The sequence below is a fragment of the Hippopotamus amphibius genome, chromosome 5, assembly GCF_030028045.1.
Source record: "Hippopotamus amphibius kiboko isolate mHipAmp2 chromosome 5, mHipAmp2.hap2, whole genome shotgun sequence".
Taxonomy (NCBI): Eukaryota; Metazoa; Chordata; class Mammalia; order Artiodactyla; family Hippopotamidae; genus Hippopotamus; species Hippopotamus amphibius.
This window is the reverse complement of record NC_080190.1, coordinates 107,682,798-107,704,733: the sequence shown is the minus strand read 5'-3', so window position 1 is coordinate 107,704,733 and position 21,936 is coordinate 107,682,798. Positions and strand designations below refer to the sequence as shown.

The following is a 21,936-nucleotide window of genomic DNA, read 5'->3' as shown; positions in this document are numbered from 1 at the left end:
TACCAATCCAACGGATTTGAAAACGTTTATCTACCCAGAACATAGATAAAAGTTTTCAACAGCTTTATTTATAATTACCAAATCCTGAAAGTAACCAAGATATCCTTCAATGAGTAAAACGATAAACTATGGTACGTTCATACAATGGAATATATATTCAGTGATAAAAAGGAATGAGCTATCAAGCCGCATGAAAACATTGATGAATTTTAAATAACAAGTTGTTAAGATCAAAGACAAATGGCGGGGACTTCCCTAGCGGTTCAGTGGTCAAGACTTCGCCTTCTAATACAGGGGGTGTGGGTTCTGTCCCTGGTCAGGAAGCTAAGATCCCACCTGCCTTTCAGCCAAAACACCAAAACATAAAACAGAAGCCATATTGTAACAAATTCAATAAAGATTTTAAAAATGGCCTACATCAAAAAAAAAAAAAAAAAACAACTTTAAAAAAGCAAAACAAACAAACAAACAAAGGGAAACCAGCCTTGAAAATTCCCTGAGCAGACAAAACCAGTTTAGTCATACAAACCAAGCTTAATTTAGCCTAGTGTGCAAGACAAACTTAATTTGGGTCATTTCTTGGTATGCCTCTGGAAATCATAAGAAAAATTTAGATATCTGAAATAAATAGATGTATATGTATGTGTAAATGAATCACTTTGCTGTGTACCTGAAACTAACACAACATTGTAAATCAACTATACTTCAATAAAAGAAAGAAAAATTTAAACTGTTTCCCCAGATATGAGGTAATCACTAACCAATTCCCTATCATTTAAGAAAATTCTAATATTATAACCAATCACTGTGAAGAATAGTCACTGCCTTCCCACTGTATAAACTGAACTGTCTTTAAGGTGTGTGCAAAATAAACTAATTACTACTTTGGTGATTCATTGGTTTTACTTCTGTTATTTATTAACTTTTGACAAAGTTAAAGAAACAAGTCTACATAGAAAAGGTTTCATTACTGATGACTCCATTCATACGACATTTTAGAATAGGCAAAATTGTAGAGGCAGTAAATAAATTAGTTGCTACAGGAGTTTGGCGGAAAGGGGTTGAATAATTGAAGCCCACAGGATTATTTAGAGTGGTGAGATTATTCTTTGTGATACTATAATGGTAAATACATGGCACTCTATATTTGTCAAACCCACAGAGCATTTTGGCACAAAGTGTGGACCTTAATGCGTGCAAAAAGAAAAAAATCATTCAGGATGTTGGGGGATTCTTGAGATAGACTGAAAGATGTGACACAAAATGCTAACTGTATTAAAAATGTATGACAGGACTTCCTAGGTGGCGCAGTGGTGGAGAGTCCGCCTGCCAATGCAGGGGACACGGGTTCGAGCCCTGCCCTGGGAAGATTCCACATGCCATGGAGCAACTAGGCTCGTGCACCACAACTATTGAGCCTGTGCTCTAGAGCCCGTGAACCACAACTGCAGAGCCCATGTGCCGCAACTATTGAAGCCCACACACCTAGGGCCCGTGCTCCGCAACAAGAGAAGCCACTACAATGAGGAGCCTGCGCACCACAATGAAGAGTAGTCCCCACTCGCAGCAACTAGAGAAAGCCCATGTGCAGCAATGAAGACCCAACACAGCCAATAAATAAATTAAATAAATAAATAAATAAATTTAAAATGTAAAAAAAAAAAAAGTATGACATACCCTCACTGAATGGAGTCAGGGAAAAAGTGTTGCCCTAAGTAACTTGGGAAATGAATGGAGACTGTGAGTAAAGACAAAGGAACTACACAGAAGCACTGTGTTCTAGTTGATAAAGTTGTTTTCCCTGAAGGTGCAGATTAACAATTCTAAAAGCACTATATATGTATACTGGAATTGCCCAAATAGGTAAATGGATGGTGTTTCTTACTTTGAAGTGGGAGTTTATAGACATACAAGGGAAAAAGCTAGAATGATCATGTGGTAATGGATTAAAGTTGGAGACATCAGTATGAATTCATGTTTAGATTAACATAGATACAGGTACTTACATGTAGGAATAATTATCGATGTGTGTATATACCTGGACAAGTATGTACACATATATCTCCATATTCTGTCATCTCTCAGGGCCTAAAAAAAAATTCTTCAGTAGCAACAAGCACATGTAACACCCAGATCTTGGTTTTTAATACTGTTCTTCATAAGTGTATAAGTGATTGAAAAAATAAATAAGTGGGAGAGAAGAGACAAATCTGTGCAGATATATTCCAAATAATTTATACATAAATATACCACCGTCAATGAAAGGGAATACAATTCTCCACTTCTTCTATGTGGATTTGGTATAGTGATTCCTCTCCAAATAGAACAGTATTGAAAGAGGGAAAGGTGGGAAGCCTAACTATACAGTATAGAAACGTTCCAAACACCACTTCAGCCAGATGGTCAAGGTTAACATCCACGGTGATAGGTGAGGTTGATAGTATGTACCCAATACATGATGTGGTAATAATAGTACTTTACATCTGTGTTCTGCCCCTAAGCCCATTGCCCCAGTCTAATTCTGAGAAATACATCAGACAAATCCCAACTGATGGACAATCTACAAGCTACCTGACCAGTATTCCTCGAAACTCAAGGTCATCGAGGATAAGAAAATATGAGGAACTTGTCACATGCAAGAGGGGACTAAGGAGACATGACAACTTAAACAGATTGTGATACCCTGGAAAAATAAAAAAGGATATTAGGTAAAAACTAAGAGAATCTGAATAAAGTGTAAAGTTTAGTTAGAAATAATGCGTCAACATTAATTCATTTATTATGACAAATATACCATACTAATGTTGGATATAAATAATAGAAGAAACTGGGTCCAAAATCTTTCTACACAATTTTAAAATCCAAAATTTCTAAAAGTTTTTAAGATGTAGAATCATTTCATTTGGTGGCAAAACATTACCTTTTTACCATCTTCATTTATCCTACGTCAGTGTAAATATTCATATATTTTAATTTGAAAACATTATAGTCTGATTTGTGTCCTGCTCTAAGTCCTTCTAGAGGGCATACAAAATATATGTCATATGTATCCTATTGCCTTTCTATAATCCAAAACATTTGGACTTGCAGAAGGGTTTTGGCCAGTAATTGTGAATCTTCAGGTTCTATTCCTTTGGGTTATGTGAGAATCATACAAGATAATATACAGGACAAACTTAATCCAGTACCTGTCATATAATATACATCCAATAATAATTTACAATTATCATAGTTGCATTTTCTAATATTCCATGAATTAAACAAATTTTCTTCTCTGTAGCCTGAAATCCTAGGTGATCTCAGCTTTTTGGAAAGGTTGGAGGAGATTTGGTACCCAAAAGCAAGAAACATACTTTGCCGATGAGGACCATTTCCACAATTATATATACCTTCATTTTGTGGACATCAGAGAGACATTGGCTTGTGCCCATGTAATTTAAGCTTTCCTGCTATTGATCGGATCTGTGTAATAATGCGATCAATGAGTTGCATTGAGCTGAGAGGAAAGATGTCCCAACACTGTGGCTTTATTTGCAGCTCACAAGTTATGGTTTCTTCACAGATTTTAATGTGCTTTGATACGTCCTTATCCTAAACCTATGAAGTAAAATGCATGTCATCATGGTCTCTCTGGTCTTGTTTTTAGTGATATAATTGAGTTCTAACAGCTTCTCTTTCCCACAAGGTTATAAAAGAATAGAAAGCAGAATGAATCCATCTCGAGATCATCACCTTGTTTTGGTGGTGACCCAGGTGGCACCAGATTTATTTTCATTTAGAGATAACCAAACACAGTGAGGACATACGCATTGTCGTCCTTTTTTGGAACCTGACTCAGATGCTTCCTTTGCTTCCTGTTTGGAAGCCCTGGTGCTCAGGGGGACTTGATATTGACCCAACACCTACACATCATTCAGTTGCCAAGAGTGGCCTGACTAGGGGACATATTTTCCACATGTTTTTCACTGAACGTGGCAGTCCTGGTGTGCCTGATTCTTCCTGCTCTGAAAACAAAATTCCTTTAGTATGACTCTTTTTTTTTTCTTCCTTTGTGCTGATTGCCTTTTCACTATTTTCTCTGGTTCTGCTATCTTTCCCTTGTTAAGTCACATTTTGACCTTAGGGCTTCCTCCATTTGGGAGTGAGCTTTGCTGTGTGAATAGAAACAAACAGTCTGCAATTAGCCCAGATATTTTCTTTTGAGAGAAGATGTCCTCTAAGAAATTTGTTGGTGTTGACCTTATTTCTTAAAGACTAGTTAATTAGAGAAGATCTAATTTTCTATTTGAGAAACTGTGCCCTTCAGACCATTTTAAATGAATTATACAATTTTTCATTGTATTGGCTATACATGTGTATGACAGAGATATAGAGGTTATTTGCCTAGAAGACCAATTGCATGGCCATATCTGCAGTGTGGGGCCCTGATGGTTTTAGCAAGTTGAATGTGGAAAAAGAAGAAGGAGCAGTCACATAACTTCTCCTACTCTGTGCCTTTTAAGCTCCCCCTTTATCTGATAGTTGGGAGCCTGATATTTTACTCTGTAGAACTTTAACCTAGGGCTTTGACCCCTGTTATAAGATGTGTATTATTTAAAGTGAATGTGAACCTGAAAGTAAGCTTTTTTAAAATTAATTAATCAGTTAATTAATTAATTGGCTGCGTTCGATTTTTGTTGCTGTGCGTGGGCTTTCTCTAGCTGTGGTGACCAGGAGCTACTCTTTGTTGCGGTGCGTGGGCCTCATTGCAGTGGCTTCTCCTGTTGCGGAGCACAGGCTCTAGGCATGCGGGCTTCAGTAGTTGTGTCACCTGAGCTCCGTTGTGGCACACAGGCTTAGTTGCTCTGTGGCATGTGTGATCTTTCTGGCCCAGGGATCGAACCCTTGTCCCCTGAATTGGCAGGCGGATTCTTAACCACTGTGCCACCAGGGAAGTCCCTGAAAGTAAGCTTTAAAGAGTAGAGGAAACAGGGAGTATGAAGACATGGGGCCTGAGTTGGCAGAGGTGGCATTGCCGGGAATGAGGGAGGAGGTGATGGAAGGAAAGCTGGGGACATAAATACCTGATTGCTTATTTTAAAACATTATGCCAGTCTACACTTCCCCTAAAATTGCCTTTGTTATCTGGCAAACTTTGATTTTTCTCCCACTTTCAGTTTAAAAAAAGTATCTATAAGCCATCCCAGCAAGATCTGTTTCTGAAAGCACAGATTATTGCCTTTAAAGAAAGAAAAAGAAAAAAAAAAGACCATTACATTTCTAAGTAAACTGAAAGTCTTAAATGCATTCAAGACTGTACCAATAATTAAACCTGGGTCTGGCCTTCAAATATTTGGACTGGCAACTATCATCAGTTTGGGTACATCTGGAGCTACCTCTGTGATTTGATATGATTATTCATTATTTTCTCTCTCTTCCCCTTTGGGTTCAAAGAGGATCTTAGCTCTTTCCCTTTCTCTGATCTTAGTCTCCTCTGCAAATAAGACTACATGTGGGAAAAAAAAAAAAAGATTTCTGTAAAAGAAAGAGTTGTCATCACTGCTAAACTCACATAAATAGTAAAATAAAAAATTCAGTTATCCAGATAATTCATGTGAAAGTGCACCTTAACCCTTTAAAATTATTAGGATAATTGCCATGGTTCTTTTTATTTTCCAAGAATAGATCGATTCTGGTGCCCGCTATAAAACTGCAATGCTTTTTTTTTTTTTTCAAATTTAACATTTCCTGTCAAAAGATTTTAGTTCTAGATTTAAAAAATCATACGCCAAGCCATATGATAAATTAAATTTGGTGATTTAAGAACTGAAAAGTTGCTGTGATGGACAGATTGCTTAACAGGAAGATACAATTTGGCCAATGCAAGAGAGAGGTCCTGTGAGCATCTTTTTGGAAGCAAAGCATCTGTTCAGTTGGTTTATTTTTCTTCTTTTTAGATCTACCCAAAAGTAACTTCTCAAGTGCGAGTTCCAAGAGAGCTCTTAAAGGTCCACATCTCTGTCCATTTGTCCTAGGAAGACTATTATTTTCAACAGCTGAATGCCTTATCATTACTAAGCAGAGCATCATACTGAATTTTGGAATTTCTTTTCATTCTTAGAGAGGATTCAGAATGGTCTACAAAAAGCAATTTTCACTTTTAATTATTGTAAAAAATTCACATGCCAAGATTAGCCCCCTTTGCTGCCACCTATTGTTCTACGAAGGAAATGACTGGTAATACTTTTCTTTTTAATCTAAATTACTCATCATAATCACTATTTCCAATATTAAGATGAAATTCTCTTAATGATACTTTTTCCTACAGGGAATCTTTTCATCTCTAACAGTTGGGAAAACAGGTTTTCAAGTACTCACGCATGACCATGCAGAGATTTAGATTTTCCTCTTGGCACATGCAGCAGACATTTGAGAAGGATGAATAGACAAAAACAAAGAAAGCCTCTGATTCCTAAACAAGCTCATCATACCCAAAAGAGCTCGTAAGCTAATCTTTGTAAAGTGAAAGCATTTAACTGTATGGCAGCACTCTTAGCCTTGGAATTAAAATTTAAATCCAAGATCCCCCTCTACCTCACAATTGCTGTGTACTGGGCACATGGTTAAAAAGTGGAAATACAGGCCGGAAGTGGGTGGCAGCGGAGACGCAGAGACTCCTCTCCGGAAGGCGAGCGTTTCTCCGGAGCTGCTGCAGCCCTCTACCCTGCGGCGCTCTCCCCCGAGAAGGAGCTCACGGGCCGCGGCCTCCCCAGCTTCGAGCTCGCGCCTTCGGCTTCCCCGGCTGCACAGCGCGTGGCCCAGCCGGCGGAGCTCCCGCAACCCCCGGCCCCTCCCTTCCTCCGACCGCGCTGCGGTTAGGCCGCGCCCTGAGGCCCAGTCCGCGGCAGCTCCGGCGGGTGATGCCAAATACAGCCATGAAGAAAAAGGTGCTGTTGATGGGGAAGAGCGGGTCGGGGAAGACCAGCATGAGGTCCATCATCTTTGCCAATTATATCGCTCGCGACACCCGGCGCCTGGGTGCCACCATTGATGTGGAGCACTCCCACGTCCGATTTCTGGGCAATCTGGTGCTGAATCTGTGGGACTGTGGTGGTCAGGACACCTTCATGGAAAATTACTTCACCAGCCAGCGAGACAACATCTTCCGCAATGTCGAGGTTCTGATTTACGTGTTCGACGTGGAGAGCCGCGAACTGGAAAAGGACATGCATTATTATCAGTCGTGTCTGGAGGCCATCCTCCAGAACTCTCCTGATGCCAAAATCTTCTGCCTGGTGCACAAAATGGATCTGGTTCAGGAGGATCAGCGTGACCTGATTTTTAAAGAGCGAGAGGAAGACCTGCGGCGTTTGTCTCGCCCGCTGGAGTGTGCCTGTTTTCGAACATCCATCTGGGATGAAACGCTCTACAAAGCCTGGTCCAGTATTGTCTATCAGCTGATTCCCAATGTTCAGCAGCTGGAGATGAATCTCAGGAATTTTGCCCAGATTATTGAGGCCGATGAGGTTCTGCTGTTCGAGAGAGCGACGTTCTTGGTCATTTCCCATTACCAATGCAAAGAGCAGCGTGACGTCCACCGATTCGAGAAGATTAGCAATATTATTAAGCAGTTCAAGCTGAGCTGCAGTAAATTGGCCGCTTCTTTCCAGAGCATGGAAGTTAGGAATTCTAACTTCGCTGCTTTCATCGACATCTTTACATCAAACACGTACGTGATGGTGGTTATGTCGGATCCGTCTATCCCTTCTGCAGCTACTCTGATCAACATTCGCAATGCCAGGAAACACTTTGAGAAGCTGGAGAGAGTGGATGGTCCCAAGCACAGCCTCCTTATGCGTTGAATATTGCCAAAATGCGCTCTGAAAATGCTGGATTGCCCCCCCCCCCCTTTTTTCTTTTAATATTCATAATGTCGTGTGCTTAAAAGTGGGCTTTGAAATATGTGCTGCTTACTACTTCCATCCTTTTCTTCCCTACTCCCCAGTCTTTAAGCCTTGGACGCTATTTACTCAGCTATCCAGTAGAGCTTCAAGATGGCCTTTCTGAAAAGTTGGTATGGTGTAACACTAAAGTAGCTGGTGGTGTATGTGTGTATGTGTGTTCTGATTACCTGGTTATAATAGATATACACATCAAAGCCTTTACCATATCTTCCTGTATTCCTTACAAGGTTGCAAAGTTGGAATGTTATTTTATCAGCAAGGTATTAAAATGCATTTATAAATTTTTTGGTTTCAGTCATGAATAAACATTTGCTGTTAGCAATTTAAAAAAAAAAAAAAAAAAAAAAAAGTGGAAATACAGACATGAATGCAACATGGTCCCAGACTTCAAGCATTTCAGAATTTAAAAGAGAAGACAGATTATATTGAGAGAAAGAAGTCCCTGTTCATGTCGATATAGGATGTATTGGTGAGGAATCAGGTAATCAAGAGAGGAGGCATTGATGGCAATCCTGCTTTGAAGTAACAACAGTGGTGATACAAATGAAGAAGATGCAATGAAAGAGATAATTTAAAGATTGAGACTTGGTGACTAAAAGGGTTGGGAGAAAGATCATTTTATGTTCAGGGTGAAGGAGGTTGGAAGGGGGTGTTGGCTGGCAGGAAAAATGGTTTTTTAGCTGTATTTCACTTACCAGGAAATCCATAAAACTACTGCAACTATCTGAAGTATAACCCACCCCTCCTAGAAACCACCATAATAAACAAATAAAAATCATATGGCAAACAGCTGAGTAGCTCCAAAATAAGTATGACAAAGGTATCTTAAATTAAGCTCTTACATTCTCTCCATATTAGGTTATTTTTGTCTCTGGCTAAGAGAGTATTAACTTTTATTTTAGGAACAATTTTAACTTAATTAAATTTTTAATGCATGGTAGATGAGAAGCAGGAAATTAGGATGAGGAACGAGGTCGGGGAAATTGTTTCTGGAGGCAGGCATGCTGGGATCTATAAGAATCAAGGTTGACAGTTCAACTTTCTAAATATTTTAGATTTCAGATTTTTTAAATTTCACCTGACTTCATGTTTTAATATCACCCTCTTGCCTTTCTTAGAATCTTTTACCAGTCACTTTGGCCTTGGATTGATGCTTTAGCCAGGAGAGTTCAGTTTGCGAATGTCCTGACTTGAGTTGGCAGGGGGTCTCCTGGGAAGACTCCTGGGTTGACTGTTTCTGACTCAGATACTGGCCCACTGCATAATGGTCAAGTGTCTTAACAACAACACAACAAGAATAATGCAAACACTTATTTATCACTAAGTAGGTGCCAAGCACTGTTCTAAAGCTTTACAGATAACTAATTTATTGGATCCTCCCCATCACCCTGGGAGGTAAATGCTACCCCTAAGCCTGGTATACAGCGAAGGAGCAGAGCACAGAGGTCACAAGGATGAGAGGTGGATCTAGGATGCAAATCCAGAGAGCCCAGGTCCAGAGCCCATGCTCTTACCCACTACATACTACACACTACAGCTTCTTTGTGATGACAGCAAGCAAAGAGCTTTTCCAAAGAGAACAGGATTATATTAGTCTCAAAGTTTTCAAACTGTAGACAGCTAAAGCTAAAGATATTATGTCAAGGCTGGTATTTTGTGTTCTAAACCATCCTCTCATTTATGGTGAAAACAGTTTACACTATGGGTAATTCTCACACAGTTGACATTATAGGCAGGTATATTAATTCAATGAATGAATCTGTCTCTTAGTAAATAGACTGTACATCTACATGCTGGTACTATGTGTTATTCTTGCCCAAAATGATTCATCATTTTCAGGTTCATAAATATTTTGTTGAGCACTCTCGGCTCCCCAGTTTCTGATTAACCTGTTATATTTCTTTAGCTGGATCTCCCATATGATAAATACTAAACTACTCTTCATGTATACGGAGTACCATATGATTAAAAATATGATAGAAATAAAAGGAATGCAAATTGGAATATATTAGTACACAGCATAAATTCATTGTGCGTTTAGTTTTTCCCTGCTACATTATCTAAACTACAAAGCCGATGATTGGAGATGACTTAGAGGAGTGGGATAGGGAGGATGGGAAGAAATCGCGGGAGGGAGGGGATATGGAGATAGATATATGTATAAATACAGCTGATTCACTTTGTTGTACAGCAGAAACTGGCACAACAGTGTAAAGCAATTATACTCTAACAAAGAGCTTAAAAACACCGATAACTGCTTATTTATTTATTTTAATTTTTATTGGCGTATAGTTGATTTACAATGTCGTATTTGTTTCAGGTGTACAGCAAAGTGAATCAGTTATACATATACATATATCCATACTTTTTTTTAGATTCTTTTCCCTTATAGGCCACTACAGAATATTGAGTAGAGTTCCCTGTGCTATAGAGCAGGTTCTTGTTCGTTATCTATGATAACTACTCAATTTAAAGAGGAAGCTATAGCAAGAATTATTAAAAAATAACCATATTCCTCTCTTTATTCTTCAACTTCTACTCATCTGAGTTATCTCTTATTCATAGCCTGGCCTATGAAAATTAGGGAAAGAAGAGGGCCAAACGAAAAAATGAAAACAAAACACAAAATCAATCCAAACCAACACCAAAACAGAAAAAAAAAATTCTCCCAACATTTATGATGTATCCACTCAACTACAATTGTGTGTGTGAAAGTGATCAGAGAGGGAATAAAGACATGCACCCCACACATGCACACACCCACACTGGTATTTCACTTGTATATCAGCAACCCGATAGATGGCTTAGTGAAAATAGCAAGTCACCAAGTAATGTGTGCAGTATGATTCTATTTCCTTACAAATAAGCAAACCACTCTGTATGTGCATATGCTTGTATACACGTAGATTAAGCAAACATAAAGGTGAAGAAAGATGCACCTTGGGCTTGTTGGCGTTACTTATCACAAAGAGTGGCATTAGACAAAAAAACAGACAGGTGGGATACGGGCAGTAATTAGCCTTCTTTCCTATATCTTTGTACTACACAGCTTCATTTGCTACAGCAAGAATGTTTCACTTTTTAAAATTAAACATATACTGTCAAACAGCCACAAACACATAGCCTAATAGGTATGTCTTCCTATAATTTTATTCATGTTCCCAGAAACATATACACACATGTAGGATTTATTTTATATAAAAACTGAATAATAGAACTCCCCTGGTGTTGCAGTGGTTAAGAATCTGCCTGCCAATGCAAGGGACACGGGTTCGATCCCTGCCCCAGGAAGATACCACATGCCGTAGAGCGACTAAGCCCTGTGTGCCACAACTACTGAGCCTGCGCTCTGGAGCCTGGGAGCCACAGCTATTGAGCCCATGTGCCACAACTAATGAAGCCCACACGCGTAGAGCCTGCGCTCCACAGCAAGAGAAGCCACCACAGTGAGGAGCCTGTGCACCACAATGAAGAGCAGTCCCCCCCTTGCTGCTACTAGAGAAAGCCCATGTGCAGCAACGAAGACGCAACACAGCCAATAAAATAAATAAATAAATAAATAAATATTTATTTAAAAAAAACCAAACTTAATAATACACTTTAATTTACAATCCGAATTTTCTATTGAACAGTACAACATACATATCCCATCAGGACAACAGACACACCTCAAACACATCCTTCTATTTATTTATTTTTGAGCAAAGTATAGTTGATTTACAATGTTGTGTTAATTTTGCTGTACAGCAAAGTGATTCAGTTATACATACATATATATATACATTCTTTTTTTAATATCCTTTTCCATTATAGTTTATCACAGGATATTGAATATGGTTCTCAGCACTGTACAGTAGGATCTTGTTTATCCATTCTATATGTAATAGCTTACTTCTGCATCTTTTAAAGAGTCACACTGTATTTCATAGTTCTTGCATCCATGGGCATTATACTAGCTGTGTATTACTAAAACCAGTGCTTCAATGCAGCTCCTGTACATATACATTTATTTCCGTGGAGTAAATTTCAAGGTGAATTTCCTGGGCACAAGTCATAGTACTTTTAATTTTAATAAATTTTGCCAGATTAATTCCCAAAGACTGTAGCAATCAACATTCTACCAACATTGGATGATACCATTTTTTGAAATTGTAGGCCAATTTAATGTTAATAAAATGGTATCTCACTATAGTTATAATTTGCATATTTCTGACCACTTACACTATTAAACACCTTTTTATTTGCTCATTTTCCATTTTAATTACTCTCTCATAAATAGTTTGTTAAATTACTTCAGTTATTGGGTTATTTCTCTTTTTCTTTTATGATATTGGTAAGAAATTAAATACACTTTCTCGTAGTCACAAATTTTTTTCTAGATCATCAGTAGTTAACTTTACGTTATTTTCTGACATGTGAAATATTTTAATTTTGGTGGTCAGTTTTATTCTTTCATTATTTTGAGTATTCTGGAGTCCCTGACTTCTTGAGAGAGCTCTCATATGCTAAGTTTACATAAAATTTTTCCTGAAATCTATTGGAATATTTTAATTTAGAAAACCATTTAAGTCACTCATTCATTTACAAATAAAGATAAATCAGCTTATTCTTGCACATTTATAATAATTAAGTTTACTGTGTTGAACCTTTGTCTAGGAAGTCTAAAATAATCTTGAACTAACAGTAAAGATAATTTTTTTCTTTTTTATGATTTAATGGAAATGATTACAGTATTTCACCATTTATAGAATTTGCTGTAGATTTTGGGTAACCTTTAAGTTTTTTTAATTAAGTTATTTTTAGGGATGAGTTTGCACATTATCATATTCTTTTTCAGTACCTGTTGGTATAAGAATGTTTTTTTCTTTTTTAATGGTGCAGTTATGTTGACAGATTTTCAGCTGTGGAACCACACCAATAATTTTAGCAGAAAACTTAGTTATGAATCACTAAATATGCCATTAGTTTTCATCTACTAATATTTAGAATTTTGCATTGCTATTCATTAGGGAAATTGGCCTGTGGTTTTGTTTTTTGCATCATTTTTGTTGAATTTGGGATCAAGGTTTTCCAACTTTATAAAATAAATTGGAGAAATTTATTTTTATACTACCTGAAATGATTTAAATAACATAGGAATTCTCTGATCTTTAAAGGTTAGAAAGAAGTCAATTGTTAAGTCTAGGCTTGTTGCCTTTTAAATTAATAGATATTCAATTGTTTGATCTTTTGTATGATTATTGATCTACTCATATTTTCTCCTGTGTCAAATTTGGGAGGTGAACATCATTTCCTCTGTGCTGCCCTGTGTGGTAGCTACTAACTGTATGTGACTATTGAAATGTAAATTAATCAAAATTGAATCAGTTTTAGAAAGTTTAGTTCCCCAATCTTGCCAGATTTCAAGTGCTCCACAACATGTGGCTAAAGGCTACCACGGGGACCATGCAAAGAGAGACTGTTTCCATCATTGCAGAAATTCTATTAGGCAGCACTGTTCTAGCTGTCTAAATAGGTTGCTAGGAAGTTGTGTGTCATATTACCTTGCAATACTTTTAATTGCTACCCTATCTACATGTATATTCCTTAATATTACTCTCCTAAGATTTCTTATTTCCTTATTCAGTTTGCTTATCTATTTAGTCATCAAAAAAACTAGATTTTGCTTTTATTATTCTTTCACTATTCCATTTGTATTCTATTTTAATTATTTTCACTAGTTATAATATTTATTATGATTAATTCCATTTTTCTAAAGTGTACAATTTGATTTTTTATTAGTCATCTATTATGATTAATTCCATTTTGCTTTATTTCTTTCCGCTGTTTTCTTCAGTTAAACAGTTCATTTATTTTCAGTGTTTCTGCACGTTTATTTTGGTAACCTAACAGTGGTTTTATTCCTTAAATTGTACCTTACTGTCTTTTCCATTACTTTTTTTCTCTTTTTATCTTACTTTACTTGTATTGTCTTGGGTAAGTTTCTCTGTTCCCCTTTACCCTTGTTAATTTAGAATTTGATTCTGATTTGATTCCCTTCCAGTCTTTACCAATCAAAATTAAACTTACAGTTTTAGAATATTTTGGGAGTGTTAAACATTCTCTTCCCAAGAAGTTTCACTTGCTCTCTCTTCACACTTCATGTAGAAATGAAACCGTTAGAAAATATTTAGTTTCCCACTTCCTTCCACCTTTGCTCCAAATCCTTAGTTAAAATGATTTAGAATTTTTAGTATCATGCTATTTTGAGACTGTCTCTTAAATTATGTTCTTTTTACTTCACCATTTCTTTTCGTTTTACGAAATCCCAATCATTCTGTCATCGTTAAAGACTTAACTTTAGTGAGCGATGATTCAGAAAGTGTCTTTTCTTTTGCAATTTTCTCTCTGAAAGTTGTAAAATTTTCTTTCTCCTTGCATGTCAGAAATGTTGCTACGATATGTCTAAGTGTGTGTGTGTGTGTGTGTGTGTGTGTGTATTCATCAACACTGCCTCTGGCATGGTGAATTCTTTTGATATGAAGACTACAATTCAGGGTAGCTTCTTTTCTATTTTCTTTTTATTTATTTATTTATTTTTTGGTAGCTTCCTTAAAAACCTTTTGTCTAATAATCCATTTTCTATCTGTATTCCACTGCCTTTCTGGGCACTCTCATAATACTCTCATTAGATCTCCTGAATCTGTTCTGTATGTTTTGTGTTCCCTCACTCATAAATTCAGCTCTGTGGAAATTAAATTTTTGTTATGACATAGTGCTTTCTCTTAATCCTTGAGACTCCTAAATAGCCAACAGGCATATTTCATTGTTTTATTTTTCATTTTGTAACTCAACTCTTTACAAAAGCAGAAACCACATTCGTTCATTCTAGGAAGTCTTGTTGGAGTCTAATTTTATCTCCTTGAGGTCCTTTATTACTTTTTGCCCAAAGATTTTGTTCATCTTTTCTATTGGTTCTATTTCAATGGAAGCTACCAGTTTGTTTTCCCAAATTGATTTTTCTTCTTAAGTAAACTTTCTGTTGTTCTGCCTTAAATAAGTTCTATTTCTTATTTTTATTGTTTACTCATAGATGTCTTTCCCCTTCATGTTGTGAGTTAGGCTGTTGCTACTTTATAGGTGGGGAAAATGGGGCTGTTTTCTTGTGACTGACTGCAAGGGATTTAAATGGTACTCCTCTGTTGACAGCTAGGAAGGATCTGCCTGAGCCTCCTAGGATGTGCTTGCTACAATCATTTCCTTCCCAACTGCCAGACCGGGGCTCTTCCACCTGCTAGCATGTAGTTCCTCCATTTCACTGCTTTCTGAGGGTTGGCGGTGCTCAGAGACACACAAGCAGCAAGGGAAAATGTCCCTGAGGCCCTGAGGAATTCTACCAGAATGTCATTGTGGAATTCTAGAGAGAAAGCAGAGAGAGAAAAAGAAGTCAGTTAAAGAAATGTTTTGAGATGTGGATTTTATCTGGGAAACAGAGAACTTGCAATTCAGTAAGAATAGTTAACTACCGAAGTTGTCTCTAGCTCCCAGTTACATAAGTTTCAAAAATTGTGAAACACATAAAAGTATCAATTGACTATCTTTTAAACAATTTAACCCTCAACTTGTAAAAAATTTTGTTTTCTGATGTGCAGAATAATTCTTAAAAAGAATTCTGGAAAATTCTTAAAAAGAAGGATTAGGAATTTACCTTGAAGTGATGACATAAGAATATTTGTAATTTTAATGATTTCCTAGACACAGTTCAGGAGATCCAGATGGGATGCAGCACATCTATTCACCATTTTAGTCCCTGAATAAGTCATTTAACCTCAACATAACTTAGCATTTCTCATCTAAAATATACAAAATATGAGCAGAATTTCAAGGATTAACTAAGCTGACCCATGACCTACACAACATACTCTTGCAAAACAGCCTCAGAATTTTTTTTTTGCCTCGGCTACCTTAAAAATCACAAGATCTCATGGTCCTTTGAAGTCTGGTTTTGTGAACAGCAAAAACCTGGGATGCTAAATCTGTGAACACCATGCATCATGCCATAATGCTGGTCTCCTTGTGAGTTTTCAGCGTGTGCGTGTGGCGTGTGCGTGCACAGACAGGCATCCCATGGGCCATGTGAGAATGTGATGCTGAGCATTGGACCTTGTCAATATAAATTGCCAGAAAGTCAATACTGAGCCAAGAAAACATTGTGAAAACCCTTCAGGATAAAAACTCAAATTTAGGAAAATCCAATTCAAGCTTCCTCCTTTAGAAAAACACTACTGTATGGAGAACACAGAAGAGGGACAGAAATTAGGGTAAAGCTTAAAGAATCACAGATTGATATGTGTAATGTTAGGATGTTTTCCAACAGATATTTTTTTCCTGAAATTCTCTATCAGCAGTTACTATCTGCCTTTGAGTGATTGATTGGAACTACTTAAATTTCCTGCTAGCTGTCACAGCTGAGTAGACTAACAGGCCTCTGGGAGGTTAACTATGTCTCTTTACATTGATTGCTTTTGTATCCAATTAGAACACCTTGGTTTGGCAAAGATATTGGCAGAGATTACAGCAGGTGACAACCATGCACCTAAAAGGGAGGGGTGTGTGGGACTTCCCTGGTGGTCCAGTGGTAAAGAATCTGCCTTGCAATGCAGTGGACACAAGTTCGATCCCTGGTCAGGGAACTAAGATCCCACATGCTGCTGGGCAACTAAGCCCACGTGCCACAACTACTGAGCTCGCTCACCTCAACTAGAGAGCCCACGTGCCGCATACTACAGAGCCTGCGTGCCACAACTAGAGAGAGAAAAACCCACACACCATAACTAAAGGGAAGCCCACACGTGGCAATGAAGAGCCTGTGCACCGCAAAGAAAGATCCTACATGCCACAACTAAGATGTGATGGACGTGGCCAAAAAAAAAAAGAAAAGAAAGAAATAAAAATAAATAAATATAAAAAAAGAAAGCTGTCTTAATAAAAAAGAGGGACTTGCTTGGTGGCTCAGTGGTAAAGAATCCTCCTGTCAATGCAGGGAACATGGTTTCAAGCCCTAGTCCGGGAGGATCCCACATGCCGCCGAGCAGCTAAGCCCGTGCACCACAACTACAGAAACCTGTGCTCTAGAGCCCATGAGCCACAACTATTGAGCCTGAGTGCCACAGCTACTGAAGCCCTCACGCCTATAGCCTGTGCTCTACAACAAGAGAAGCCACCAAAATGAGAAGACCGAGCAACGCATCAAAGAGTAGCCTCTGCTCTCTGCAACTAGAGAAAGCCTGCGACAGCAATGAAAACCCAACACAGCCAATTAATTAATTAATTAATTAATTAAATAAAAAAGGGAGGGGTGTGTGTGTTTAGGAATGAGTGAGGTACAAAGATTGGACCCTCGCTGAGTATTTTGCTAGCTATTTAGAAAGCAATATACTTTAGCCATTACTAACCATCATAAGCAAATATTCTGATTTTTCACACACAAAAAATGAAAACGATGCCTGGCTCTTTGCTCACCTCTGCTTTGCTGCCTTTCCATTGTGGGGTTGAGACCTTCACTTGCTGGCTCTTGGCTTTTCTGTGGGTGAATAGCTACCGCTGTAAAGGCTGCAACTGTTTGTAGTTCTAGCCACGTTGTATATTTTCTGCTCAGCAATACCATCAAGAAATATGCCTTTCTTGGCTCTTTCCTTCTAATGATATGCTGGGGCACACACATATCTGGCCTCTGACATGTGCAGTTATCACTGGCTGGTTTTCTCATCTCTGCATTGCTGTCTTTTGGGGGAAAAAAGGACTGTTTGCTTTGTAAGAATCAAGATTTTAAAAATTTATTTCAATTAACACCTTCCCATTTTTATACTCACCAGCACAAGTCAATCTATTGCAACCAACCATTTAGAATCAAGGCGCTTTGTGTATTCTGCCTACCACCACTCGCACACACCACCCCACACACACTCTTATTCCTGAGAAATTCGATCTTTGTCTGTTGCCTGACAACTTAATTTTATTCTGAGAGAAGCCCAAGTAATTGGATCAAGATATTTCTCAGCAGGGCTTCATTTATGTTTCTAAATATAGCATGCTCACTGCCAATTTTTCTATAGGTGCCTGCTCAGCTATGTTGGAAACAAAGAGAGATTTGCTATTTAACAGAATATTCCTCTGTTATTTTCTTCTGTGTGACTATATCACTAACTCCTTTATCTTGTGATTCGGTTCAGTCCATATACACTACCAACTGATCAACAATCATGTGTAAAGAGCTTTCTTAAGCCCTTCTAATAAAATATGGCATTTGATAAGTATTTCTTGGTAAATGAGTAAGTGTTATATGTTGCTAATCAGTCCTGATTTATATTGAAATCAATGCTGACAGCCTCATGGTTTATAATTTCATTTATCTCTTCCTCTGACTATCAGCACAGCCTTATGACAATCAGATGAAAAGTGAAAGTTCTTTGTCTGTTAATTAATTTGTTTACATAAGACTAAAATACTGGTTTATCTATTTGTTTTGTCACAGTTAAATGATGTGAATTTTAGCAAGAATTTAATTTGGGGGCAGTAGCAGCGAACAATGAAGTTAACTATTACGGTTAAAATAAAACATTTTAAAAATAAATATGTAGGTCTGGTTTACTATAATGATTGAATGGAAAGAAGATGGCAATTTCTTGAAACTCACAACAAATGTATCATCGTTCTTGCAGTAGAGTCAGTTTAGGATGTCTGGCATTGCAGTGGAAGGCCTGACATTGCAGCTCAAACCTATATTTCACTCCCTGTTCTGTAATGAGGCTGTGTGACTTTGCTGATTTTTAAATAAGCTGCATTATTTTTCACTTGTGCAATCCATTTAAAGAAAATATATTTTATCAGGTTCCTCTTATACACGTTAATTTGAGTCCACCTTTTACGACTAATACCTTAAAATTAAAAGGATTTTGTGTCTGAGAAGAAAAAGAACTAGTTATGACATATATATTGGAGTGAATGAGTAGATCCATCTGGAAGATCCAATGGGTAGAAACTTCTGGAAGCCACACCTATATCTCACTCTGAGTTGCCTGAACAATATGCTACCCATGGGCAGGTGGGGGCCAGAGAAGGTCCCTCATTCTCTTGGCTGGAGAGGCTGAACTTCCCACAGGATTGGAGAAAGGCTCTACTTTCCATGAACTCCAAGTTGGCTTGAATCGAAGACTGATTGGAGCTTAATTTTCTGTTTATCCACCATTTACCATGTAAGAAGGAGCAAAGTGGATGAGATTCTTCTACTCAAACACACATCACGTGTCCATCAGTGCCTAGGACTAAATTCCCTCTCTGTTGGTTGATGGAAGAAATGGGAGGGTGAGCTTTTCATATGCAGATCCTTGGCTTATAAGTTTTTCCAGTAAACCTCATTATTTTACTCATGATACTAAGTGACATAACAGGATTCACTTTCCTTCTCAATAGTGGGTCATCCCAATCTATTTCCTTTCTCTCTTTTTCTCCATACCCCATTCATTCTTGTTTAGTCCTTGGGCAGCTAAAGCAGTTTGTGATACTGGATAACAAGAGCATTTCCAGGCCTTACAGGAGGCTTTGAAAACATAGATCTAAGCTGGTCTATTGGTTGCTGTGGGCTGTGAATGCCAGAGTTTTTCATTTTTCTCTACATTTTCTTTTTCCAAACTCTACTTTTCTTTATTTCCATAGGGACGGTTTACAAAAAGAACTTTAAATATTGATGATATGAACTATTGTGGCAGAAAGATGTAGTAGACACATTTCCCCCTATATCTTGCATTAAGTTCAGCTACAAATCCTGGAAAATATATCTAAAACAAACAAAAAAAATATTAAAGATAGGGAGAGAAAGGCAGACCAACTAGAAACCACAGTACCTGGGGAACTGCATGGTGGTAAGTTTCCCAGATTTTCTTTTTGCCACATATATCCTGGACTGGGTGATAGAAAAGCTAGCAACCCACAAACACTAATAGGAACAAACAGTAAAAAACAGCAAGAAAAACTTGCTCTCTCTGGCCAAAGGACCAGGAAAGGGGAAAGACAAGAAAATTTTAGGACATAACTGCATTATTCCAACCAAACACCACAGAAAAACTTATCGTCTCATCCCCAACACACACTAGCAAAGGCTGAGCCTGGAATCCCACCCTTCCCCTGTGTAACAAGGTATTCTTCTTGCCAGGCTGGTGTCAGAAAAGACCAGATGGGGAGCTGTACATTCATCCCCAAAAGGCAGTAATAAGTTCTCCCATCCCTGTTTCAGTGGAGAAGACATGGGGAGCCTGGAATTCCATCTGCACATGGTAATAATGAGACATCCCTATCTCTCCCTGCAGAGAGTGTCAGAGGAATCCTAGTGACTAGTCAGGGTTTTCACCAATGTCCAATGAAAACAAAGCCACATGACATGACATCAATGGAGGGCACACAATGAGCAGTAACAAGCTACCCTACCCCTCTTATCTCCACAGTGGTATTGAAACTGAGCAGGACCCTGTGGGGACCTCCCAGGTACAAAAGCCTTTCTAGATGTATATATATATCTTTCTTTTCCTTTCTGCTTGAGCCTTTGTAGGGTCAGTATGACAAGATTTAAGCTAATAAAATTTGCAGGAGCTGCCCCAAACTGCTCAACCTTGAAGGGGCGAAGATAAAAACCTTCAACTAAAGTCTATGGGCAGGAGGGGCAGGCTCCTTATCCAAATTCTGGGAGCCCCTCCGCACTCATCTTAGCTCATAGCTGCTGTCTTTGAAATTAACTGACCTAATCTTAGATTCTGGGGGGAGAAAACATGCCAGGATGGCTGAGGCATGCAAGAACTCAAGATTGCTGTCTACATCTCCAGTGTCACACAGGCGGTGTCTGGACTTTCACAAGAAAGTCCTGGGGCTGAAGGTTAACTACCAACACCCCTTTCCTCATTTTTGCTTCCTTATTCTGCCTTTCTCTTTAAAAGCCCTTTGGCTAAAAGTCATTTGGGAGTTCATGTCTTTGAGCATGAGCTGCTTGTTCTCCTTGATTGGTGGCCTGCAAATAAACACCGTACTTTCCTTCACCACAAAAAAAAAAAAAAAAAAAAAAAAAGGAACGAAAAGAGAAAAAAAGCCCTTTGGCTGCACTGAGACGTTAAGATGCTTTTTAAGGAGACTAGTCCACCATCTTCTTATTTAGCCAGGTTTCTTGAATAAAATGGCTTTCCTTGTCTCAACACCTTGTCACTCAACTTATTGGCCTGTCATGCAGCAAGTAGTGGAGCCTGGGTTACATAATAAATTTTGGTGAGCCAGCCAGGATCTGACCCACGGGGCTCCTGGGGCCTACTTCAGTTCCCAACAAACTAAGCAGTAGCCTACAGAGATTCACCTCAGCAAACAAAACAGGAGCTATTATGATAAATAAAATAAAGACAATTTCCTTTTTTGTGTGTGTGGTTTTTTTTTTTTTTGCTTTTATGCTTTTTTATTTTTTATTTATTTTTTATTTTTTACAATTAACTGCATGTATTTAGAGTGTACAATTTGGTATCCCAACCTCCCAATTCATTCCCCCCCCCAACCCTCCCTGCTTTCCCCACTTGGTATCCATATGTTCTCTACATTTGTGTCTGTCTTTCTGCCTTGCAAACTGGTTGATTTGTACCATTTTTCTATAGTCCACATATATGTTAATATACAATATTTATTTTTCTCTTTCTGACTCACTTCACTCTGTATGACAGTCTCTAGGTCCATCCATGTCTCTACAAATGTCCCGGTTTCATTGTTTTTTACAGCTGAGTGATATTCCATTGTATGTATGTACCACATCTTCTTTTTCCATTCATCTCTTGATGGACATTTAGGTTGCTTCCATGTCCTGGCTATTGTAAATAGTGCTGCAATGAACATTGAAGTGCAGGTGTCTTTTTGCATTATGGTGTTCTCTGGGTATATGCCCAGTAGTGGGATTGCTGGGTCATATGGTAGTTCTATTTTTAGTTTTACA

General features: G+C 38.1%; 1 protein-coding gene across 1 annotated transcript; it reads left to right on the top strand.

Annotated features, from left to right (window-relative positions):
• Positions 1–6,671: 6,671 nt before the first annotated feature.
• Positions 6,672–8,265, top strand: LOC130853640 (ras-related GTP-binding protein A). The gene has a single exon (XM_057735838.1). The coding sequence runs from the start codon at positions 6,900–6,902 to the stop codon at positions 7,839–7,841; it is 942 nt and encodes a 313-aa protein (XP_057591821.1). The 5' UTR covers positions 6,672–6,899; the 3' UTR covers positions 7,842–8,265.
• The last annotated feature ends 13,671 nt before the right edge of the window (positions 8,266–21,936 follow it).

Excerpts from the sequence above, each read along its gene's own strand:
- LOC130853640 (XM_057735838.1), top strand. The coding sequence starts at position 6,900 with ATGCCAAATACAGCCATGAAGAAAAAGGTGCTGTTGATGGGGAAGAGC.